This window comes from Corvus hawaiiensis, chromosome 4 (assembly GCF_020740725.1).
Source record: "Corvus hawaiiensis isolate bCorHaw1 chromosome 4, bCorHaw1.pri.cur, whole genome shotgun sequence".
Taxonomy (NCBI): Eukaryota; Metazoa; Chordata; class Aves; order Passeriformes; family Corvidae; genus Corvus; species Corvus hawaiiensis.
Window position 1 is genome coordinate 20,077,669 of NC_063216.1, and position 25,670 is coordinate 20,103,338.

The 25,670-nt window shown below is 46.0% G+C and overlaps 1 protein-coding gene across 6 annotated transcripts; it reads left to right on the top strand.

Annotated features, from left to right (window-relative positions):
- The first annotated feature begins 526 nt into the window (after positions 1-526).
- On the top strand, positions 527-24,438 carry LOC125325378 (pseudouridine-metabolizing bifunctional protein C1861.05-like). 6 transcript variants are annotated; one of them, XM_048302352.1, is made up of 19 exons: positions 528-727; positions 2,358-2,457; positions 2,986-3,100; positions 4,392-4,566; positions 5,228-5,339; positions 6,337-6,443; positions 7,243-7,369; positions 7,916-8,036; positions 8,298-8,383; positions 9,430-9,557; positions 10,744-10,803; positions 14,488-14,554; positions 15,707-15,801; positions 17,100-17,228; positions 18,690-18,804; positions 19,579-19,716; positions 20,383-20,549; positions 20,920-21,080; positions 24,050-24,438. In XM_048302352.1, the coding sequence occupies exons 2-19, from the start codon at positions 2,364-2,366 to the stop codon at positions 24,243-24,245; spliced, it is 2,193 nt and encodes a 730-aa protein (XP_048158309.1). In that variant the 5' UTR covers positions 528-727; positions 2,358-2,363; the 3' UTR covers positions 24,246-24,438. The 6 variants fall into 6 exon arrangements, with proteins under 6 accessions (XP_048158313.1, XP_048158315.1, XP_048158309.1 ...); XM_048302355.1 differs by having other exon boundaries at positions 529-727; positions 20,992-21,080; XM_048302353.1 differs by lacking the exon at positions 528-727 and adding an exon at positions 1,758-1,942.
- Positions 24,439-25,670: the final 1,232 nt, after the last annotated feature.

Here is a 25,670-nt window from a genome sequence, read left to right on the forward strand (position 1 = left end):
TGAAACATGTACAATACCAGTGCATTAGATATCAAAGTATCATGGTTTTTTTAGGAGGGGACAAATATTTATTAATTTCACAGTCCTTGTTCAAAGCTGCTCTTGAACTGCTAGAATGGGCTGTCTTTATAGGAGAAGACTAAAACAGTTTTTTGCTGTGAGCACCGCTTGTGTTCTTGATGTAGCCAGGTGACTGCATGGGAGAAAATTGTGGCCACAACTGTCTTTAGACCTACAGCTTTCCTCGCTGGAGAGGCCAAGAGCTGGGTAGAGCTCTCACTCTGAGAAGAAAGAGCTTTAACAGCTGCATTTGGCAGAGTTGCGGGGGAGGCATGAATGTGATTCCTCTGCTTTTTAGGAATAAGCACAAAGGGGCTCAGTCTGCAAAGGCATTGTTTTAGAGAGCAAGGAATTCACTGATTTAAAAAAAATCTAATAGGAAAGGAATCTGAAAAATGAGAAAAGTCTTTTAAAGAGCAAGGGGGAAATGTGGCTCTGCGTGAACAAAAATAATCACAGAAGCTTTCGTGGCCCTGCTGTGAAATGGCCCCCTGCACCCTGGGCAGGGAGCAGTTGTGGAGCTCAGCTGTGCCTGTGGTTAATAATAAATAGACTCTCTTGGCCAGGAGTTCTGGCCAGCGCACCCCCTCCTCCACCTCCTCCCAGGGCTGCCCAGGCACCGCTCCAGTACCCACCCAGCCTCCCTCCATGAGATGGACACCCAGAGGTAAGGGACACCAGGCCATTGCTCCATGAGGTTGGATATGCCGGAGGGGTCACAGGGGAGGTGGGAGGAGAGCAGCTCTGTGCTTGAGCTGCCTAAAACTTGCACTATGAATCTGCAAAATTTGGTTACAAAGCAAAAAGTTGTATGGGTCTTGCTGCGAAACTTGCCAAGATTCAAAAATCTTTGAGCCAGCTCAGGCTGAATGTTGGCCAAGCTTCCCATGAATATCAGCTCAGCCCTGTTGGGTTTCAGGTGGTGAGCAGCTGGTTTTTATCCACTGGCCAGCACAGCTTGGGCACTCCTGGCTGTTGTGCTTCAGAGTTTGAGGGGTTGTTAAAATTCAGAGCACAACTCGAGCAGCTCAGCAGATCCCTGGCTGGCTTAATGAATTTATTCCAAAGCTGACTTTGCCCCAGAGAGCGAGGGGTGTGTAGGCACACACAGAGCAATACCAGAACATTTTCATGAACCCATGAACAGCTCAAGCTGCTGAGCTTAGCACAAAAAGGATTTGGAAAGTGGAAAATCTTAGTGTTTCAGTCAGGTGTGTGTCGTGTCTAGTTGATCCAGTCCCACATTTCTTAAATAACACAGCCCAAGCTGTCCTGTATAGTTGAAGTCTTTAGATTTGGGCAAATACACTCTCCCCGGGTATGAGAATTTTCTGTATAGCTGTAGTGCCACACACTGTACTGAGAGCAGAGCCATATTCTGCTAACTGTAACATGACCCAGTACTGTATTTTAATTAATTTGCTATCTGAATTATCAATAGGTACAGAGGACTGAGGAAGGCAATCCGTTCCTCCTAATGAAGGGGTGAGGAACAGGGAGACTGGAAGGATATGGCCAAAAGCCCAGGGAAAGTATGTGAAGCAGCCAGGCATTGAGTGAAACTGCCCCGAGGCTCAGACCAGACCACTCTCTTAACATTTACAGCTCTCTCCCCCTCTTTCTCTGTTTGGGAATGAATTTAATTAGAGTGAAAAGGAGTTGCTAAGAGACCAGAGGAGTTCTGGAGTTTGTTGCTGGGGCTGAATTGCCGCTCTGCTTCCAAGGCACTGCGCTAAGAAGGATGATGTAACCTGAGCCTGCATAAAGCACTCCCGGTCTAGGGAAAGCTGCTCTCTCTCCTCCTTGCAGTTCCAGTCTGGTTTGTCAGTTCTCAGCTCCTTTTTGAGCTGCTTATTTTCTCCTAGACACCGGCAAAAAACAGGTTCATATCCCTATAGCACTATTCTGCCTTGTAGATTCCTCCTTGTGACCTTTCACATTGGAGGTGGCAGTGGCTGGGCCTGAAATCTATCATGAGCAGGTCACTTTGGAATTTAAAAGGTTTTCTACTTCAGAGTTCTCCCTAGTTTGTTACTCCTCATCCTCTTCTCTGCTCCATGATTTCAGCCCAGCATTGACAATGGGCCGGTTGACCCGTTCCAACTCCATTTCTGTAGCTTAACATTCTGTTTTGACACCCTGGTTCATACTGGAAACACCAGGAGATTCCAGGCAATCTCCTGGGCAAGGGCTATCTACCTTCCAAGGTCGAGGCAAGAGCTGATATGTTTAGCTTCTCAGGGTCACATCATTGGTAAATTGCATCTTTCCTTTTCACCTGGCATCTGTTATCTCAGGACCATATGCACAAGATGATTAGGAAGACAGCCTACAGCTTGGGAAGACACGTGTCCTCCATGGCACGTGGGACCACCCAGGTGAGAAGACTTCTGCATGGTGAGTAGTGCATTCTGAAACAGTTCCTGGGTGGAAAGCATTTTCCTCATCTGAATTCAGCAGAGACCTTGCTGGCAGTGTTCTCAGAGCACAGCAAAGAGCCACAAGAGCCTTGGTGTACGACAGTCTTAAAATATATTGAGTTACTATGGTATCCTTGGTGCTTCCACTCTTTTAAAACATGTTCCCATCTTTAGGCATGATTGCAGGACTCATTTGTTCACAGTAATGTTCAAGTAATGTTACTGGAGCCAGTAACAATACAACTGCAAAGATGGTGGCAGAGGATCCTTCAGTGATGGTGGTGAGGATTGTAATTCATGTTAACAGTAGACATATTTTGCACACATTTCACTTAGATAAAACACAGCTTTAGTCTTCCTAAAGTTATTTGTAAATTCACCCCAAAGGACAGCTGAAGAGAGGGATAAATTTGTTGTGATGACGACAGTTTGCTTTTTATAAAACAGCTCCGTAGGTACTGCAAATACCCACACAAATAACTCACTCTTCTGTGTTTATCCCCAGGTGCTTATGTCAGGATTCATCCCTCTGTACAGGAAGCTCTGGTGGAGGGGAGACCGGTTGTAGCCTTGGAAAGCACCATCATTACACATGGCATGGCCTATCCTCTGAATCTGAGGTGGTGGATTTTGATGTTCCTCATTCAGTGAAGTTGTAAGAATGAAGCACATAACTTACTGGATTGATATCACTATTCTTGGTCAAGCCAAAGCTGTTGCAAGAACAAATGGAAATGTCAGGTCGTTAGGCAAGCAGATGATGAGCTCAAGTGTAAAACAATTGTATTTGGACTTTTAAGGAGGAATATGGCTGAGCCTAGTTATCTTCTTATCCAACACCTTAAATTTCCTTCTTCCTTTAAAATGGAGCAGCAGATAATGTCACCACTTGCTCTAAAAGAGAGCTATCAGCCTTTTCAGCTGCATGGTTTGTACAGACACTGAAAACGCTCTGCAGTTTCCTTTCCTGTCTCTTTTGTAATGCAAAGAGGATTGAAACACAAAAGTGAAATCTGTTCCTTAACCCACTCAGAGCAGCTACTGTGAGAGCTCCTGGTCCCTTCTCACTGTCTTCTGGACCCTGCATGGACCCCCCACACCTCTTCTCTTTATTTATCAATTTTCAGTAGACTCATGTTTCATTGTGTTACAGTTCCAGAAATCGTTGCACTCTCGCCTCCATCCTTGCTTCCAGAAAGCACAGAAAGGTTTTGATATTGATTTTCCATCTTGCTTTTTACCTGGCCATTATTCTGCCTGACATTCGGTCTTAAAATGAAGCTCTAAAAACTGGGTTTTGGGGGAGAGGTAGTTTCAGTAGTTAAAGAATGCCTAGCATATGTCCAGATAGCTCAGAAGGGGAGAAGAAGAAGCTCCTCTTAAAAAAGATAGTGTATGAATGATCAAGTACAAAATCTGTTAAACTTAGAAAGACTTGGCCTGCAGCCTTGGAGTACCCTAAGGCAGCAGCTTTTTGGCACCGTTATTACTCTATATCTGACTGTATTATGAAAAATATATCCTGGTCATTTGAGCAGGACTTGAACTACCTGGCGTTTCTGTGAAAGTCTATGATGTCAGAGAACTAACAGGTAAAATATACAGAAAAGTTCTATTTTGAGAAGTTCTCTCTTTTCAGTAGTCTATTGTACAACCAGATTTGCTAGTAAACCAAATGATTTTTCTCAAAAATGAAGCGCAGAGCTCAGACATTGCCATCCTTGAAAATGGGAGCTCTTCACTTCTGCAAGTTCAAGTGCAAAGACTTCTGCCATGAGGCAGACACAAGAGGAATAGGACGTAGCTGAAATCACAAGAACTGTGAATGATGGCCATCAAACATGACAGTTTTCTCACCCGGTTGTTTGCACCCCTAATTTTGTGATTGTTGTCTTGTTTATCTTATTTTAGCATGGCCAGAGAAGTGGAAGAAATTGTAAGAACAAATGGAGCAGTGCCAGCCACTGTAGGTATTTTAAGGGGCCAAATCCACGTGGGACTCACAGACGAGGAACTCGAGTTCTTGGCAAGCAGTAAAAACGCAGTTAAAGTGTCTCGCAGAGATTTTCCTTTTGTCCTCAGCCAGGTATGGTGTGCAGACTTTCTAGGGTGGTCTTTCCTAGTGAAGTGTAGTGGTCTATTGCTTTTCTAGTGACAGTATAGGGCTCTGCAGCTTCAAGCCAGCTGGCTTTTAAACTTCTCAGAAACATCATGGAAAGTGGTATCTTATTGGTAAGCGCAAAAGTGCTCCTAACTAGAGTCAAAATACAGAAGAATGAGGGAATAACATACCTGAAATAGGGCTCCTGAAAAGTCGTTCTGGATGTGCTGGCAAGCCACGGGCACTTGGCTAAGAATATTCTTACTGGCATGATAAGACATTTTCACATTGCATGTAAACTATGTGACACATAGGCCATCCCAAGCTTAAAGGGACAGCTAAAGGTGCAACTAGCTGCCCGTGGAACACCCTGGAGAGCAAAGGCCTTTGCTGTCAGGGCAAGAATGGCTTATAGAGCAGGGACAACAGATGATTCACAGAATCACAGAATATTCTGAGGTGGAAGGGAGCCACAAGGATTACAGAGTCCAACTCCTAAGTGAATTCCTCTGCCTTTTTGCCTAAAAGAATATTTATGTTAGAATTTCACTGGTCAGCTGCTCACACTGCTGTGTGGCAGACCACAGCCACAGCTGCCTCTCCATGTCACCCTGCGTGCTGACTGTGACTGGTTATTCCCTGACAGGGTTTGTCTGGTGGCACTACCGTGTCTGGAACAATGATTGCGGCACACAAAGCAGGAATTCCCGTGTTTGTGACAGGTGGCATAGGAGGTGTCCATCGGGATGGGGAGAACAGTAAGAACATCAATACCTTCTACTTTTCTCTCTGTTGCTACAGTTTTCTTTAATTCCTTCTTTTTCCCAGTTGGTCCTACAGTAACTGTCTGTTCAGAAGAGTAAAGTTAAAATTCTTCTTGATCTATGACAACTGTGGTTGTTTTCTCCCTTATGTCACCTTTCCAGAAGCTTCAAAATATTCCTCTTGAGCCCTGGACTTGGCTCCTGCAGTTAAGGGGGTGGAAGTTTCTCTTTATCCTTTGCTTACACGGGGTTATATTGATACTGTTTTCTGGTGCAACAGGAGCTGACTGCGCCTCTCCCTCTTTGTAATGGCTGGATAACCTGATACTGGCTGCCAAGCACAGTGTTGTTATCAGCTCTCTCAGCTGAGGAGGAGAAGAGCCTTGCCACAAAAGAGTGTGCTCTGTGTTAGAGGTGTGTGCTCCTCTCTGGAAAATGGCCCAGTCTTGGCTGTGTATTTGTGGCTTTTAAGTGCTTTCTCTCTTCTCAGCCATATATATTTCCAGCACAGCACAAGTGCAGTGCCCTGTCGTATGCCATCCCTTTCAGCTGTGATGTAAATTCCAGAACAGGAACTTTCCTGAGGTCAACTCCTGTGGTACTTTCTTTTTTTGCAAGCATTGTCAGTTCCAAACTCAAAATCTACTTCAATGATATTCCATCTCCTGGAACTTCATCCTTGCCATACAACACCTTTTTCTTTCTTTTCTACCAAATTTTTGCATGCTCTTTATCAATGTGATCAAAGAGCCAAGAGATGGAGTACAAGGCTGCACCTCTGCCCTTAGCCATGTGACTTCTTTTTGTCAATACCTCTTTCAATCTCAACACCTAAAGGCACAATCTAAACCTTTAATATTTGCTTGTGGATCTAAGCAGTTATAAAGTCAGGCTGTGACATCCTAGGCATATATGGCTTTTTGGGAGGTCAGATTTCTTCAGCTTGGAGCACACCACAATCACCAACACAATGCTGCTTGTCCCTTGACAGCTCTGGATGTGAGTGCTGACTTGACAGAGCTAGGACGAACTCCAGTTGCTGTTATATCTGCAGGAGCCAAGTCTATCCTTGATATTGGCAGGACACTGGAATATCTGGTAGGTAGCATGGGCTGTGGTGTCCGAAAGCAGATAATGTTGTTCTTTGTGCACAGAGTGCCCAGTGGCATTGGGATGGGTCCTAAGCCAAAGATTTTCAGAAATTGCTATTGAGAGGATGGGAAGCCATATTTACAGTTCTGTAGTCCTTGGCTGCTCCCTAGCATGAATCTAACCATGCCCAAGGGGCTGTTACAGCAGCTGCTCCAGCTGAGGTCAAAGGTAGTGCTAGCCATGTCCTTTTACTTTGGCATGAGATTTGCTTTTCTGGGATGATGCTCCCAGAAACTGATGGATCAGGGAAGCTAGATCCATCAAACACTAAAATAAAATCAGAATTAAAAAGGGAATCCAGATGATTTTCAGTAGTCACCTTTTAAGGTTTGGCATGTTGGAAACCAGCACAGCCAGCAATTCGTGTGACAGCCAACATTGATATTTCTCAATCTCAAGCAGAACTCTTTTATATTCCTGTCAGTTCATGACATATCTTCAGATCCCAGGGTGTTATCTTGGACTCAGGATGGTGCCAATGACAGCTGCATGGCTTTGGATCAGCTCCAAGCACACACAAAGGATGTGCATGCCTCCCCTGCCTCAGTGAGCCAGATCTGATCTAGCCACTTACCATGTCTCGCTCTTGGTGAGAGAATAGAATAGAATAGGATGTATAAAAATAACCAAGACCTGTTCCAAAGAAAGGCAGTTTCTTTCTGGGTAGAAGTAAAAAGTCGCATTCTTTAACTGGCTCCCCTTTCCCTCCACTGATCACCTGCTTGTCTCACCTCCACTGCTGCAGGAGACTCAGGGTGTTTGCGTGGCTGCCTTTGGAGAATCAAGAGAGTTCCCAGCCTTCTTCTCACGCCAGAGTGGCTTCCAAGCACCATATCAGGTCCGGGATGAAGAGGAGGCAGCTAAACTCATTGGTGTGTTTCACGTGGCAAAGGCCCATGTAAGGTCTTGGAAAAGAAGGACACAAGAATCACCCTGGATGAGGCACTTTCTTTAAGTCTGCAGAAAAATTTGCCCTGAAAAATATTCCATCCCACCTCCCCCATTCCTGCATCAAAAGTGCTTTGAAAATACAGTAGCAGAGAGGTCCAGCCTTTACAGCAAATAAAACTGCAAGCCAGCTGCAGCCAGCTTGGCATGTTCATTCATGTTTTATTCACCCTAGTGAAGTGGAAGCAACACATAATAATATGTTGACAAAAACAGCTTCTGGGCCTTTAGAAGGGGGATCAGTTTAAAAAAGAAAAAAAACCCTTTGCTCCATCTACTGTACAGCCATACTCAAAATAGGCAGATGAGAATTGGTTGGTAGCTGGAGAATATCCTAATCTTGGTCAGCTAAGAACTGGAGCTTGAGCTCTGAGGCCTCCTACACCCTGTGCCCATTCTCCTCTGTCCTTGTCCTTCAGCACCTGACTTCTCCAAGGAGCGTCACTAACAGTATTCCCATCCTCTCCCAGACAGTGCTCTGGGGCTGGGCCTGAGCAGCGGGGTGCTGATAGCAGTGCCCTGTCCCCAGGAGCGAGCTGCCGAGGGCCAGGCCATCGAGGAGGCCATCCAGCAAGCTCTCAGCCAAGCCAGGTGAGAAGCAACCTAAGCCTTTCCTTTGCTCAGCCCACGGTCTTGGGGAAGTAAACAAATTCAGGGACGGTGCTGCAGCAGCCGTAGCACAGCCTAACCTTGGCCATGGGTGAGCCCATGACTGTAGCTTTATCTAACCCAAAGCTTGTTTACAGGACTTGTTATGGTAGGTGGTTATGGAGATAAAGTATCTGCTGGCAACGGTGCTTCTCCTCTGATGCCATTTCAGCTCATCTGTGGGCATTTTTTTTATATTTGAAGGTCCAAAGGAATCACAGGCAAAGAAGTGACCCCCTTTTTGTTACAGAAGCTCACACAATTAACTGATGGGAAATCACTGGACTCCAGTATCCTTTTACTAAATGGGGGGAAAAAGAAAGTACTCCAGTGTATTTCCTATCTCTTCTGATAATGCCTGGTAGGAAACACTGTCACTTTATTGACAATCTAGCAAGGAGCAAACACTTCAGGTCTGCAAATAGATGAGACCTGCATCCGGATTTTTCAGGAACATCCTTACTGTCTTCATCCCCTTTTCCATTAAAAATTGGAGGGCAGCACAGATGGTAGGTGTTCCAGAGCCCAAAGAAATCCCTCACATCTGACCCAGAGCTTGCCTGCTCTGTGATGGAATCTCTGGATACTGTTGTCTGTGCTGGGGTTGCACACTGGGAGGTCCCTGGGCTTCCCAGAGCGCTGTGCTGCACATCACACTGCCTTATCCAACATTCCGTGTGGGTACAGAGAAAGAGAAGCTTGGAGGGAAAACACCCCTGGGTGAGCAGGAATGCTATTGCACAGCCAAGAGAAAGCAGATGTACTGGCTGGGAATCTGGGAGAGCCAGATTCACATCCAGGTTCTGCTGCCAGCCCTCTAAGAGACCTGACCGATCAGGGCAGAATGGTAAAGGCATTTTTGGATATAAGAGCTATATGCAGCCACAGAGTAGGGCTTCCAAAGCCTCTGATACTCTGCTCCCAGTGCAATTACTAGAAAAGAATTGCTTATAGTGAGTTGGCAAAATCTCAGTAGGTATCTCTTTCTGGAAAAGCTGACCAAGATCCTCTAAGGTTTTTAGGCTCTCTGCTGTAATTTACACACTTCTCTTTTCTCTGTGAAGCCTTTGCTTCTATTCCCCACCTGTCAAAGACAGGTTTCCTCTCTGTGGACACTGGGGGAAGAAGGTGAACAACAACAACAGAAAAATCAGAGTTTTCATGCAGCACTGTAACCCACTATACTTGTCCCCAAAGGTTTATGGTATGAGGGAATCAAACCTATCAAGTCTCAGCATGTATTTCCTGCTTTCTCCCTCTAAACAGTTCCTACATAAGCTTCTAACAGGTCAGACTCACTGGTATTTTTAATTTTCCTCAAAGAAATGCCAAACAGACCTTGCACTGATCCAGAACAATGCCAGAGTGGGCAGCTGCATTGCAGTGGCCCTGAGCAAACTACAGAAAGCCAGAAGGAAGGGAAACCTGCCTCGACGAGGAGAGAACATGACCCCACCCCAACCAGTGAGTCCTCTGCTGGTCTCCAAATGAGGCCTCTCTGCTGACAGCACAAGATAAATTTATATCTGTTCCCAAAAGTAAAAGGTGACTCAGCCAGGGACTAATCATTCTCCTTCACACTCTCAGACATTCTCCCTTTAGTTTCCCTTTTTATTCTTCAAAAATAAGTGTCTTCTCTCCCTCTGCCTATCCACATTTACAAGGAGTAAACACTGACAATGGCCTAATCTCATTAAGTCTTAGGCCATCAAGGCCGTTAAAACTTTAATCACCTTTTCACCTTTTACTGTGCCCTTATGTACAGCTTCAGCTCTTTTGCTCTTAGTGCCAGGGAATTTGTGACTACAGGAGTAGACCTGGAAGAAGGTGGGGAGAGATATTTTGAGCTGCTGAGCCATAAATGTTTATAAATACCTCTTTTTGTTGGCCTCCTGCTCATGATTGACAAAATCACAAGAGTTACAGCACATCCTGAACAAGATCTACTATAACCCTAATACTCTGTTCACTCTCTTGGATTTTTTGCATGCCATGTAATTTACAGGAAATCTATTCTGGTGGTCTTTAGAGACATGAAAGATTTTCTGAAACCCGTTTGCAATAGGATTTGTCAACATAAAAGAGGGCAGTGACTCCAGAGGCAATAACCCAGCATTTGATGAGAAAAAAACCAGCTGTATGTCCCCAAAGAATCTGGAAACTTCCTGTTTGTGGAGCTGAACTGCTTATTCTGGCTTTGTAGGACAATAAAAGAAGTGATCTGTAAAGTGTCACTGGGTATGGCAGTTTCTCCTGGGAGCTTGCAAGAAAGGGCTGCATTTTTCTGCCCACTTTTTCCCATTTTCTTTTCTTTTACACACCAGTGCTTGAATGTTTCTGAGGCCTGGTATATCACACAGAGAAACCATCAGCATCCCTGTGTGTCCTCTGTAACATCCCACCTGCCACGCTGGGGCTGGCTGTCAGCAGGCATAGTTCAGAAAGCAACAAATACAAGAGATTTTGATTCTTTCTGGTTGGGATTGCACAAACCTGTGTCTAGCTATTCAAAATAAGCACTGGCCCTTACACTGTAAGTGAGAGAGCTTTCAAGAGGGTGGGAAAAGTGTCTAGGCAAAGCAAAGAAGACTTGGAAACTTTTTCCTGAAGTCCTTCCAACCACTTTTTACCCTTTTCTTCCCTCTTAAAGGTGGTGATTGGAGGTATCAACGTTGATTTTATAGCCAAGGCACAGAACCCTGACATCCTGGTACTGTATCTGCAGTAGTTTTGTTAGCACCAATGTATTTCCAGCTACTTTTACGGGATTGCCAAGCCAAAGGGGTTGGGGGGAAGGTGTTATCCATGTATGATATCCACATGTGTGTATGCACACATTTGGGAGGTGTAATGCTGCATGTTTGGGGTTGGTTAGGTGGATAATGGAGCGATATATCCTGACCTACTCTGTCCCCATGGTGAAAATCACCATCCCTGACACTCAAGAGAGGGACAAAACAATGTGTCATCCATACCATCTCCCCATAGGGAGGAAACCCTCAGGTAAAAGCCAGCTCTGGCTGTCTGAGGCTGTCTTAGCTATGGAAAGCAGGATGAATAGGAGCAAGACTCTGTGCAGAGTACGCATGAAGGATTTGAGTCTCATACACGCACAGACATTGCCCCCCCCATTAAAAAAGAAAAAAAAAAAGCTTTAAAAAAATAGAACATTTTGAATGTTACCAGAACCCCCTTCCTCTCAGTTTGGATTGAACAAGAAGCAAACAAGAAGCTAAAGTGGACCAAACCTGGGACTCCCCCATGCAAATGACAGCTATTTGCATGGCCTGTACGATTTTTGTCGAGCTGTATGAAGTACTGCAGACTGAGGTGGTGAAGCTTACTCAAAAACTATTTGGTGTCTCAAATCACTCTGTGATGATAGCCAAGGCAGGAAGCTTCTGCCATCAGATAGGGCAGCCTGTGAAGTCCTCTCACTCAGAGAGGGAAAATGTGCAGGGGAAGCTGTCTGTAAGGAATTTGGCTATTTAATGATACAGGGGCCAAACAATGTTATAATGGTCAAGGGTAAAACATGCTGTGGCACTGGTTATAAAGGCTTGGAAAAGCAAAGGTTCAACTGCTTCAGCTGTGATGTAACCAATACCATACACAGCCCACACTCAGCCATCAGGACAAGGAGCTGAGCTGTGTCCAAGGAAGAATAGGCACTCCTTGGCACGTCAGACACGAGTGCAGATCCCTGGACCACCGACAGCATGGTGAGGGGGCCAAGGATCAGTGTAGATCCTGCTGGGAACAGCTGACAAGAGAAAAAGGAGGCTTTTAATGTTGCACAGGGAAAAAGCTCCTCTCAACATCATTGTTTTAGCTTTTTAAAGACAGATTTTTTTTTCAAAGAGCTCGGCACCCAGCAGATCCCACCTTTATGCCTGCTGGATTTGTTGCAGAGCACTGGGTACCACTCACATCTCATGCTGTCTCAGCAGGAAAGCAGCAGTATTCTGACCTGGTTGTAATTCCCACATGGCTTTCAAGGCTACCCAGAAGCTAAATGCTTAATATGTAACTATCTGACCTGCTGAGAACGATGAACAATTTTGCTGAGAGAAAGTTGCTGGAAAAAGCATTATGGTTATAATTTTCTCAAGATACCCAGAAACTGAGCAGAGTCTCCTTTTAACATTAAGAATTCAAATCTCTTAGGACATGGAAGAAAGTTCCAGAGACTTTCTCAATTCTCTGAAACTTTGCCAGAAAGCATCAGCCCAGCCTCACTTCAGATCACTTTTAGCAAGACCATTTTCACCTAAATTCTTTAATCTGAGCCAGCCCCACCCAAACCCAAGAAGAGGTATTTGAATACCACTCAGACTTGGAGTTACAGCTGAGTTGGTAAGGTGTGATGAGAGCTGCTCATTTCTTTTTCTTTAAAAGCCAGCTGCTGGTTTCTCTCTCACTGTACCCACTTGCTACTTTAAAGAGAGATTTAGCATCTTCATTTCTTTTAGGCCCTTTGGGGTTGTACAACGGCAGAGGTCACCCACAGCAGGATCCCTGAGCAGGAGGCTGCTACATCTGTTCTTAGGGCAAGGCTTGGCATAAACCCCCCCCAGAAACTCTGCCTCTGGGGTGTAGGGGGAACTAAAAGAGAGGATCACCATGCCAGGCAGCAAAAGGAGCTAATGAGTATTTTCACCATTCCTGCAGGCATCGGTTTTAAAACACAGATAATGGAATTACATAAACTGCAGCTTGTGCTTATTGCTGATGGCAGCTAGCACCCTCTTTTAAGACTGAAATAGTGGCCAGTGTTCAAAGCCGTGTTGTTTGACTTGCCTAAAAAAGCACCTTGCTTTGTATTTTGGGGTGCTGGGGTTTGGGTTTTTTTTTTCCTCGGCTGCCTGTATTACAGAGTGAGCTTCAGAATTAAAATAGCCAAGCTCACTTTGCTTTTGAAATCTGCAACTCTCAACAGGCTACAGATGCAGATGGAAATATCCTCATTCCCAACAGTACCAGTGGCAATTCCCAGGGAGCGCAAGCAAATGTAAGGGAGGGGCATTTGTGTTAATGAGGAGTGACAAGCAGTGCCAGGATGGATAAAGGCCATAGGTTGCTTATATACAGGCAGTTCTGCTCAGGTGGCCCAAACAGGTTGGAGAACTGCCAGACAGAAAAGCAAAGGTATCAAAAATTAGCACCAAGTCTTACAAACTACAGAACTGGGGAGAGTTAGAGCTAATAAAAAGAGCCTGGAAGTCAGAGGAGAGAAATAAAAGATCATATTTAGATGGGAGAGCAGCCTCTCACAGGGCTGGATGCAGGAAAAGGCATCTGTGCAAAGGACAGATGTGCAGCTTCACACAGGGGAAGAAGAATCCTAGGGGAGCTTCAGTATGAATTTTGAGAATGCCCAAGCACAGTGATGGGTTGGGGGCAGGACATGTCTTACAGTGAGATGGCAATACATTTTCTTGGTTAGAACAGATAGTGGTGTTAACAAGCAAGAAAAATGTGTATGTGCAGGGGTGTTCTTGTGCACCTGGGCTGGTGTAGGGCAGAGGGACTGGGCCAGGAGCTTCTGCATACAGGCATTAGGACTGCCAGTGGCAAGCTGTCTTCAGACATGGAAAACGTTCTTCAGGATTTTATGAAACAAGAGCTCTAAAACCATTTGATAGTCAGATGAAGCCCAAATTGATCTGAGCACTTACTGATGTAATTGTTCCGGCAGAAGAATTAGAATGAGATGGGTGAACGATTGCCTGCGTTCTGACAATTTATCTGTGACAAAGAGGCAGATGGACAGAGGAGTGGAAGGCAGAGGCAAGAGAAAAGAATTTGATAGCCACACATGTGGAAAAGAAGGGTATTTTTAATGAGAGAGATGTTTGGGAAGCAATGGGTGAGTGAAAAAGCCTTCAGTCTCTGAAACAGATCCTTCCATGAATAAAGTACAGAGGCAGTACAGCAAAGATAACAAATCTCATTTTACATTCAAAGAGGGAAATAAATAAATAAATAACTCCCACAAACTGCTTAAGGTGGGAGCTGAGTGGCCTGGAAGGCAGAGCCCCAGCAACTTTGGAGTCCCAGGTTGTTGTGAGCAGGTAAATTCAGAGGGCTGCTCGCATTGACTGAAACATTCAGTAGCCATTCTAGGAGGTCTTAGCAAATGAGACCAAACTAGCAATTCATGGGGTGGTCAAGTGGGTCTCCCCTCCTTGAAAGCAGGCCTTTGTCATGGAGATTTAAGTCAGTAGATGGCTCTAGAAGTTTGTATTGCCCTCAATCTGTGAGCTGGATGCCCTCTGCTCCCTCTTATTGCTGCTCTATATTTCAGCAATATCAACTTCACATGATAATGGAAACATAGCAACTATGCCAAGCAGCCCTCCCAGTTTTGCCAATTAACAGTTTTTTCTTCCAGGGTGGTGGGCAAACAAATGCTGGAAGAGTGAGACGAACCTTTGGCGGTGTTGGAAGGAACTTGGCAGGTGCCTGGTGCTTGGGTTTGCCTGCGGGTGCATGCCAGCTGTGATTTGTCCTTTGGTATTCCTTCAACAGCAGGAGATGGTGAATGTTGACAAGATTTGGGACACATTAGGCAATATACCAGTGGGCAGACTGCCTGGAAAAGGCAGGGCCCATTCCAAGAAATAAGAGGGGAGGGAGTGAAGATTGGGAAAAGGAGGGTCCACAAATCTGAAGTTAACTAGCACATAGTGCGGTAACCCCGAATCAAAGGGAAATAAGCATCAGCGTCTCCAATGACTACTGAGCAGCCTCAGACTAATTAATGCCAGGATATAGTCACTATAGAAGCATGCTTAGAGCCAGAAGTTGAAAGGAATAATCACAGTTCCAAAATGATAAACCACATACCATGGGCAAAAGGAAGTGGGGTACGGGCATTACTGTAGAAGAGAAAAGGGTACATTCCTTGGCAATGGGAGAGGATCACACAATACCTGGGGCTCCACCACGAGCAGCAGCAGACCAATATTCTTGTACTGAAGTTAACAGGGACAGATTACAGAAAGATTTTAGGATTATTCCATCTTTTAGACCTTTCCCAATCTCCTAACACAAATCTACTGTCACTTCAGATCACTAATGAAGAAGCTTGAGTGGGGGAAAAAAAAAATCAAAATACCCATGCCGCCTACAGAGGTACAATCTGTGGCAACTTAAGAGGAGAGGAGGAAGGGTTTCCCATTAATGCATTCAGATTCAGTGGTTCTGGTAAGATACCATGGTGGGAACAGCAGTGTGGAGGGCCAGCACCAGAAAGTGCTGTGCTCAGTAGCAGTGTGGGAAAACCCACATGCCTGTAATGGTAAAGGAGACGATGCCAGAAAAGAGCAGAATTGTCTTCCCCCTCTTTTCCTCCCCTCCCACATGTTCCAAATAATCCTAAGTTTCAGGGTGCTGGTTCAACTCTCTGTAGGATACCTCACTCAGCCCCAAACAGTCATTTGCAGCAGCTACAGCTCAATTTCATCTTGAACATCCTTCTAGGCAAGGACTGATGAGAATTAAGTTTTTCAGGAGAGGGCTTTCCTAGAGACACCCATGCTGCACAGGCTGTCACTGTGTTCACAGTACTCTGGTGGATTTAATAGCTTTTGTTTCCATTTGCTTTTTAGACTGTTTAAGCCGTCTTGGACAAGCTCCTCTCCTTTTATCAGCTGTGGGGAAGGATGAGCATTTAGAGTCTGTCCTGCACTACTGCCACCACATGGTACGTTGCACAGAGGTGACACCTCAGAAACATGGGAGAGATGACATTACACAGAGGGCAAATTCTTCCCAACCCTGGCAGATGTCAGAGCCACCTTCCATCAGGCTAAGAGTAGGAATGATTCCATGCTTCTTTAGCTACAGACAATTAGAAGGCAAGGAACCACCTCCAAAGCACAGGCTAGATTTATGTTGCAGTCTGAATTCAGCTCCAGGAAGTGGTGCTTGGAGGAGATAGAGGTAAATCAGGAGCAACCATGAGCAGTTCTAGTGAATGCTAAACATAGCGAGAAATGTGTAAACCTTGAACCTGAGGACACGCTAAGCATTGCCGAAATTAACCTGGTTTGGTAAAAGCCCAAGAGAGAGAAAATGTGAGACTGGAATTGCAGGTTGGACACCTCCCCAGCTCAGAGGAACAGGATCCTCTGCAGAGCTGCATCCACCTCTTACCTGTACCCCAGGGGAATACTTGGCTTCAGCAGCAGCTTGTCCACAGTCAGGGAGCTGGGAGCAGCAGGAGCTCCCCAGGACAGCAATGCAGAATATCACTACCCCAGCAGGGAGCAAAAACAGCCAGGAGGGCAGCTCTAACCTAGGGCATCAGGCAGCTCCATGGAGAAAAGGCAGGACTGAAGGCAAGGCAGGGTGTGAGTGCAGCCCCCAGGTGAGGCTGGTCAAGGTCATTGACTCTTACCAGTGCTCTCGTGACCCTGAGATCCAAACAGAGCCCATGGGGCCTTAGTTCTGGCTGTCTGAGTGACTTGGCAAATGAAGCAATGAGAACATGGACCCCATTTTGGGTTATAAAGGCTTCACCATGGCTGGTCTACAATCTCTTCTCTGCACAGCACAGTTTGTGCCATCCAAGTGAGCAATCCCCCAAGGGAAGGTGGACTTGCTGGCCAGCCACCAAGCAATCCTTGCCTGTAACAAAACACATTCCCACCATTTCCCTAAAACCTCCAGCTTCTCTGTCAGCTCCTGAGCTAGATACATTTCTCCATCCACATGACAGACCACTCTTCTGCTACAGGAGACACAACCTGTGAAACTGCACAGCAGAGACCTGCCACTCATTTACTAAAGGATTGCTTTAACCTGCAGCATTTGTTGCATTGCAAACATTAACGAATAGCCATGTGCCAGCATTGTCTAGACTGAGATACCTCTGACATGCTGCTTGTCCCAAGGGAGAGCAGTGAGCTGGGCTGGAGACCAGGTGGGCACAGGAAGAGTGAGCCGGGTGTGGCAGGGAAGAGCAACATGCTCGGTGTGTAACTGTCCTCCGTGTTCCAGGACATGAGAGGCGTCCTTCAGCTGGAGGGGAAGAGCACAGCCTCTTACTGTGCTGTGATCACCAGTGCTGGGGAGCTCAGCGTCGGCTTGGGAGACATGGACATCCACCACCAGATAACGGAGCAATATGTATGCACTTCCTTGGATTTGTGAGCTTTTCTTACAAGAGAGAGTGTGGGCCTGTGACAAAGGGCCACGGGTGAAGTTTGTACCAGGAGGGAGTGGCTGTGCAGAGGGACATGGGATGGGCTGACATTAACCCCAGACACTGGCCACTGCCATAGCAGCGTAAAAAGCTACCAGAGCCCTCTGTTGCTGCTGACCCAGATGGAGTTTCTATCTGTTTCTGGTTTATAAATATCTCCATTACCATCATCCATGATTTGTAGGCCAGAATCCTCTTCATTAACTTGTCCAAGCTAACTTATAATTTTGCACCTTAAAGCCAGCAATAAATCCGGTCCACGTACAGGAATTATATTTCACCCCTTCGGGAAAAGTAGAAAAAAAGGTGGACAGAACACTGGTTAAAGCAAGTCTTCCTGTTCCATCCCCTCCCCACCATCCCTGTTGTTTCTACATGCTGAGCTGTATCAACAGAAACTGTTGCTCAGCACATCCAAACATTCAAAAACATCAGGGAAGCATAATGGCAGCAGTGATTAAGGAGTGATTCAGTGAAAGCCCCATCACTGCACCCTCCTTTCCTACTCAACCTTTTATCGACAGAACAAAAGCCTGCGCTTCATGACTGACAGCAACATGGAAGTTAAGTGCAACTTACTTACCAGTGGCATCTCCGTGAGGTGGAGCCTTCCTAGAGAAAAATATGGTCATTGCTCCCACTTCCATCCCCACCCTGCCTCCCCCAAGCCTTGGCACAGAAAACCATTACATGAGGGATTAATTCTCCTGAGCTCTACAAAGCAGCTGTGACTAGTGGAAATTCTGAACCAGTCTTGTGCTGCAAAGTGCATTTTGGCAGCCCCTCTTTCCACCAGGGCTGGCAGAGACATGGGAGGATGCTGCTGGAATGCCCATAGCACTGGCTTGGCATCCCAGCAAATGGCTGTGCAGCCTCAGAGAGCCAAAGGAGAGGACAGCAGCTCCCTACTCCACTGCTCCACTGTACCCCATCCCTATGGGATTCAGTGGGGCCCAGGTATAAAACACTCTGCTGAACAACCTCTCTTAGGAGGCATTGTGCAGAGAGGACATCCAGACCACATGCACAGTGAGCAAAGGTGTAGTCAAGCCAGGCATGGCCCAGGGAATCCTATAGTGGCATTAAACAGCAGCATTCCATTTCCCTGTAGTGGTCTAGTGAGGACCAGCAATTATCTTTCTCTGCTGGAGCGGCCCTGCCAACTGAGTCCAGCTCTTAATGGCCAGGAGCAGGGGAAGGAGAAGGGGAGGAGATGGGGCAAATGGAAAAATCCTTTTTCCTTAGGGAATCACTCTTTTAGGTTCATGCCTGCACCTAAAGGCTGGAATACAAATCAAAATCCTACATCGAGTCTGACTAGCAATGATTTTGTCCCTCTGCAATGACTCAAGCTGTCTCTCCTCTGTGTCCTGGATTTTAACTAGGTGTCCCAGTTCAAGGAGAACCTGTGTCAGGCCCCGCTCATTTGCATTGATGGAAATGTGCCTCTTTCCACTATTCAGTACGTCTGCCAGCTAGCTAGAGAGCACCAGCTAGCAGGTAAGGAGAACTTGCCCCCACAGCACGTGTGCCAAGACAGCCCAGGCACACCCCTGCTGCTTGCTGGAGACATCCATTACTGTCTGACATGCCGGGTTATTCAGCGCCTCTTTCTGTACTCTGCTACTCTGCTTCAAATGGATAAAACACTTCTGATTTCCCTTGAGTTTTCCTGTTTCTGCAGCTGAACCACATTTCCTGAAGCATAGTTGGTAAAGCCCTTGAGCACTGCCATAAGGCCAGGGAATGCTGCTCTCTGAGCCTTTTAATCTCAAGGCAAGTGGCAATTTGAGCACTTCTGCCAGTTTGATAGAAGCAATATAGTTTGCTTCTCAGAAAAAGTGCTAAAGCATCTTTTGAGAAGAATTCTCTTCCATTCCCATAAAATAAATGCCTCCCTCCACTGGTATGCTGTGGACCTTTCCTAAACCTTTGGAGTTACATTTTCCTTTTTAAAATCAAGTCCCAAAGAAGGACACAGTGATCTAAAAACCTGGCAGAGGCTCCAACACCAGCTAATTGGAGTAATAAAAGTGGAGTCTGATTATATCATCCAGGGCCAGAAGCAGCTGTCTCATTGCTGAGCACTGAGAAGGAAACCTTGGGAGACCTTGTCCCAAGTTTGGGGGAAATAATATTTAAGTTTCTAATAGTTTAAATGTGTAACTCCAGTTGTGCCAATTATTCTAAGTGTTCTACGCTGCATCCTTCTCTGACGCAGAGATGAGCCACTAATTAATTAATTAACTAACCAATTGCATTGTTCTTTTGAAGTGTGCTATGAGCCAACAGATGAGAACAAGGCCTCCAAGCCCTTCCTCTCGGACAGCTGGAAAGCACTCACATACATTTCCCCCAACCTGCAAGAGCTGAGAGCAATAAATCAGACCCTCGGGAACCCTCTGCCAGCAGGTATTGAATACTCAGAAGGGTCAGTCAGACTTTTAGATAACCTAGATCCTGGAGAAGAGCATTTTCTGCTTCAGTCCATAATACAAGCAAATTGGTTTATAACACAGTGGGGATTCATAAGTGCTCATGGTGTCTTGCCCCTTACAGCCATCTCTGCGTGGGCTGTATGGACTGATGACCTATCAGAGACCACAACAGGCCTGGGAGAGCTCCTTGCCCAAAACCAGAGATCCCATTTGCCTCACTTCATCACCTAAACAGGAGCAGTATCTGGTTTGTCAAAGTGTCCCTGAAACATGATGTTTGGAGGGCACCTGTCCCAGCAGTACCACCCTGTGCAGAAATGAAACACCCCACCAAATGCAGGTGGAAATCCAACAGCATTAAGACAAGGAAACCATTCTTCAAGACAGAATTTTGATCTCTACAGACATATGCTTAGTCCCTTGAGAGCTGGGTTCCTCAGCATAAAAGTACAGCGTGGAAGTCTAACTCTGGAGAATTCCATGTTTCCAATAATATAAAGAAAAAAAATTTTACCAACCACATTTCAGAAGTGCCTATAAATAGTAGTAGAAGTGCTCATAAATAGGCTGTCAGCCCACAGAAAGGCTGGTTGTGGACCTTTACCATTATAGCACATTTTCCCCTCCCCTCTCTCTCAAGAGCTGCCATCCAGGTTGGAGGATGTTGTCCAGACTGCAGTGGCCCTGGCCTGCCCTTTGCTGGCCCACCTGCACTGTGTGGTGGTGACCCTCGGTGCTCACGGTGTCCTCCTGTGTGGCAAGAGCCTGGGAGGGAGCATCTCGCTTTATCCAGGAGCTCAAGAACAGGTAAGGGCATGGAAAAGTAACTCTGAGCTCTCAATTGCTTCTCTCTTGGACCATATGGCACTGTTACTATTTCTGGTGGCATGGCAGCAATCCTGGGAAACATAGCATCACTGCTGGAAAATGTATGTGTTTGGGGGGGTGGAATACACAGCTCTGAAAGAAAATCAAGTTGTCTGTCCATATACTGCTGGCTCCTAGCAGCAGTGTTTAGAGTCAGCTAGAATTAAATGTGCTTATGTGAATATTCATGAGTTCGAGCTTCATTTGCAGGAAGCTTCATTTAAATGACCGAAGTGTGAAAAAAGATTATTGCCTTTTTTTCAGCCTTTTCTTTTTTTTTTTTTTTTTTTTTTTTTTGTCATCCATGCAGATCTGGCACCAGGCGCATCAGGCCTTATCAGCTTGGGCAATTCCCACTAACTTCCCTTCCCTCCCCCCACAGACTGCTGCTGCCAGGCTCTGTGCTGCCCACTACCCCGCCATCCCCATCAGCAGGGAGGAGATAGTCAACGTCTCAGGAGCTGGTGACAGGTATCGCTCACCGCTTTGTCCTCTCCAGCTGCATGTGAAAGGGCCATGATCGGATTCCTTTGAAATTCCCTTGTAAAAGTAACGATACCCTCCTGCTTGAGGAAGAGACGCTAAGGATGTGAGAACAGGGCTGGTTACAGTGATTCCTTGCAAAGCTTGCTGAAAACGTCCCCCGAATCATCTTGGAAGCCAGGCTTGCCATTATTAGTTTTGCTTTTCTTCAAGATCCAAGCCTTTCCTGGCAATCTAAGAATTCTGAATTACTCCGGGCTGAGCTGCTAAAAGCAAAGTAAACCACCTTACATCAAAGCTGTCTTACTAACTAACTGCCTTACTTCCACACTTCTCCAATGGAAGTGGAACTGCCACTCAAGAGCTAAAACGGCCCTGTAAAAGCATTTCATCAGGTTCTGCATTTGCCTCTGGCAATTTTGAAGCTCTTGCTTCAAAAGAGTCTGCTGTATAATTCGCCTGGCTGTTCACACAATGCCATACAGAGAAGTGGGAAATGACAGCTATTATTCCTACCCCCAGTGATCAATTCTCAGTCTGTCAGAGTAATATTTTATTATGCTCCTTGTTAACTTGACAAACTGTATGTAGCAGTCAGGTTGTTTTTTTTCTTCTTTCTTCATAGGTGCAGTAATTGATTCTGTCCTTTCATTGCCTTGGGCTAGACCAATAGTCTGTATGGGACAGATATTTCCTTTTTCCTTTCTACTCTTACCTACCAATAACCCAACATAGCAACTCTTCTTTTTTCTCTTATCAGTGGGCAGAATGAAAAGGTTTTTGTGTTTGAGTTTTTTTTCTTAACATAGAGAATCCTCAATATTTTACTTAAAATCAATCAATAACTTCTTGCCAAGATGATTAGCCTGCTTAACACCAGGACATGCTGCTTGTGTCCCAGATCACCTCTGAGATGAGCTGACTGCAGCTGCAAGCTGGTATTCTCCAAAGAAGACCAAAGGGTTGTTTGGAGCAATAGGTGTAATAACAGCAGAGGAACTGGGGCTGGAGGAGCCTCGTGGGGTCAGCCTGTCCTAAGGAAAGCTCAGCTTTGCTCACTACCTCTGGCAGGTGTCCTCAGCCAGCCCGTTCAGGGACACAGCCTCCCCTCTGCACCATCTGCTCAGAACACAAGTACTCCTTACTGCAGGACGAGTTTTTTCTAGAGGCTAATGTAAACTAAATGTCTTTCTTAGGGGTTCCTTTCCCTTTATAAAGTTCAAGGGAAGACCATAGGTGAGATAAAATGTGCCACTGCCAACCACCTCCACTGAGTTATACTGGAGAACTTGGAAGCTTGTTTTTCCTTCCAAACCTGTATGAAAGCCAGGGGCCCATTGCTGCTGCCATTCCTGAAGTAACATTGGCCTGAAAATTCCTCTCCCCAGAGTCCCCAAGGCCATGTGGGGGAATTTTCATAGTCCCCTTGTTCATCCAGGGTTTTTCTTACTAATAAACCCAACTGCTCCCCTGAACTCCACAAATCCCTGTTCTACAGCGTAAGAGTGCCAAAACAGGCTGGAAATGCCAGGACACTGCATTGCCATACAAGCCATCTTCGCAACACATAAACTGGTAACGTGTCCCAAGCCCAGCCTGGTGGCACTTCCAAAGGACTATTTTAGAAACACAGGATGGTTTGGGTTGGAAGGGACCTTTAGTGGTCATCTCATTTGAACCCTTCTGCAATGAGCAGGGACACCTTTAACTAGATCAGGTTGCTCAGAGCCCCTTCCAACCAGGGATGGGGCATCCACCACCTCTCTGGGCAACCTGTTCATGTTTTGCCGTTCTCATAGTGAAGAATTTCCTCCTAATATCTAAGATGTAACACTTCCCCAGCTTAGTCCCCGTGAACCTTCATACTTTAGAAGCACTGGTCAGGGGACAATGCAATCCAGAAACAGTGACCCAGGGCACTTCATGCCTCCCTTCCAGCCTGTGGCTCTTCCACAGCTCCAGAGATCTGCCCATGAGCTGAGCAAGTGCGCAGTGTCTGTTTGCTCCTTGCCCCCGGCTGCCGTGACAACCTAACACCACATGCCCACACATGGCATTGCTAGGGGATGCTCCCCCAAATATTTACTCTCAACTCCTGGAGCTGTTGAGAGATTGAACACTTTGTGAAAGTCATAATCTTCTGTGCCTTTGTTATGGATAAAAAGATGTTGAGGTAATCAGGTGGAGTACAAAGTAAGGGCTCCTTTTACCTTCCCCATAGATGTGCTTATTAATCCTCCCTGCCATCACATTTTCCTGTCCTTGCTTCTTCCTCTAAAATGTGATTGTCTTCTCCATTCTCTTTCCCTTCTCCTTTGTCCTCTCTTAGCTTCTGAACATTGTTACAGTAGTTGCTGTGAACAGAGTAGTTGCTCCCAATCTATCCCAAACACTGCACTCACATCATTTTTACTGGGAAATCTCAAATGAAAAAACATAGCAAATATTTCCCAAAAATATGGCTTTCCAATATAATTTCAGCTTTGGATTTCTTTTTCCAGCTGTGCATGTTGTCCCTCTCACATAGATATGGAAACTTCATCTCTCACCCCATTCAATCCTTTGGGGAGAGGAGGCACCAACATAAGGAGGATATAACAAGACACCGAGAAGGAGCAGAGAAGTGACAAAATAACTAGAGAGCAAGGGAAAATCGGATTCTTCCCTTCTTAGGCTCCTTTCTTTTCTCCTACGTCACCTGGAAAACTGAGGAGAGTAGAAAATATAGTGCAAGAGGAAGTACCTCAACATCTCAGATGAGAAGCACAAAAAATGCAAAAATAGATGTAGAAAAAGCAAACCCCATTCATTATAACCTCAGCCCTCCTATGTGACATATTCTGCTGCTGTAAGTGCTAGTTGCAGTCCAAATGAAAGCCCTTACAGATGATCAGCCACATTCCTGGGTTCAAAGCTGTTCCTGCCATGTTCAAAACCACCTTTCTTTCTCTCCACAGCTTAATGGCAGGAATCCTTGCAGGGATGCTTGCTAAACACGACACAGGCACGTGTGTCCGGATGGGTCTGCTGGCTGCCAGCTTGTCTCTCCGTTCCTATGAGCCCATTTCCCCAGAAATCAGCACTTCCAGTGTCAACCAGGAGCAGGTCAAGAGCAGGAGCTGGCCAGAGGTGAAGGTGTGGAAGATGGACTAGAACACTGTGGCTTTCTCATCTATCACCTCATTGCGCTCCCAGCATTCCTATTTCCAGGAACAGGACTGTGTTTTGAGCTTTGAGCTCAAAAGCTGGGCTCTGATCACAGGACTTTCTGTGTCAGTACTTTTTGGAAGGTGAAGTTTTTGTGGAGTGCATTTGGTGATAACTGATACTGCACTGCTCACATTTATATTTTGTCTTCTGTTGTGTCCTCTCCTTTTTAAAACTTTATTTTCTTTTTTATTTTTATTTGGCGAGTTACAACCAACCACAGCTTGGTTCTTCTGTGCACTGTCTATTGACAGTCTATCTCACCCACTCTAACAGAACACTCATCTGTTTTGGTCCTGAGTAAACCCTCAGGGAAGGAGGCCCCAACCCAGGGAACTTCTGTGGAATGAAAATCTGATTTCTGGTCCTTCAGACCTCCAGGCCTTCTAGATTTTCTATTGAGGGAATTTTCTCTTCCTCCACCTTGTATCACTGTTGTCCATTATCACAGTAGCTCCTCTGTCATCGACTCCGGGATCTTCAGGACCATGTCTCTTCAGCTGGGCCCAGCAGCAACATCTGCTCTTGCTGCTTTACCCTTTCATATCCAAGAGGTCCCATGGACCACAACCTGTGGCAGGGTGCAGCTGGCAGGAACAGGACACTGTAGGATAACCTCATTGGACTTCCCAAGCCAGCCAGCAAACACCACACCTTCTTGCTCTCAAGTCCAATGCCCCTGGAGAAAGTAGGCAAGACGAAGTAAAGAAGAGTGACCAGGGACCAGCTGGTGGCCTTTAAAAGATGACAGCCCCTTGTTCCACACACCTTCCTCTGAGCTTGGGGCTTCCTTCCTTCTTGAAGTGAAAGAGAGCAGAAGGAGCAAGGACACCTCCTATGGAAGCAGTGAGGAAAAGTCACCTTCTCTCTCTAGGCATGTAATGTGCACAGGATGCAGCTGCAGGTGCCAACAGATCAGTGAACACTGAAACTCATTAAAACTGATTTCTAGTAGAGTTGGGTCTTGGTGCCAGCTGGTTCTTGAACCTGACTGATAGCAAACCTGAAGTACAGAGTCTCCCTCTGTTTCATCCAGAGACCACCCATCGCTGAGGCCCCTTGGCTGAGGAGCAGATCCCTGGTCTCTGACATGGCACTGAAGTCAACCAAACCTTGAAGAGGGCAGCTCTCACCACTGTCCTTGGGGGGTTCTGCTGTTTAACAAGTGAGCTCCTACTGCAATGGATGCAGGCATTACCTGGGTGCCTTTCCTCTACCCAAGACCACTTCCACCAGGTTCATAGCAACTCCTTCCCTCCGAGCCTGCCACCCTTCCATCAGATACACATTTACCATCAGCTCTCCCTTTACCAAGACCTTGCTTGCAACTGTGGTTTAGCTGAAAGATTCTGTGGTCAGATGCCACTCACC

Bases quoted from the DNA above. Each gene is read 5' to 3' on its own strand.
- LOC125325378 (XM_048302352.1), top strand. From the start codon at position 2,364: ATGCACAAGATGATTAGGAAGACAGCCTACAGCTTGGGAAGACACGTG. The intron at 8,384-9,429 runs GTATCCTTTTAC...AATGCCAAACAG, and splicing joins TGGGAAATCACTGGACTCCA to ACCTTGCACTGATCCAGAAC. The intron at 10,804-14,487 runs GTACTGTATCTG...TTTTTCTTCCAG, and splicing joins CACAGAACCCTGACATCCTG to GGTGGTGGGCAAACAAATGC.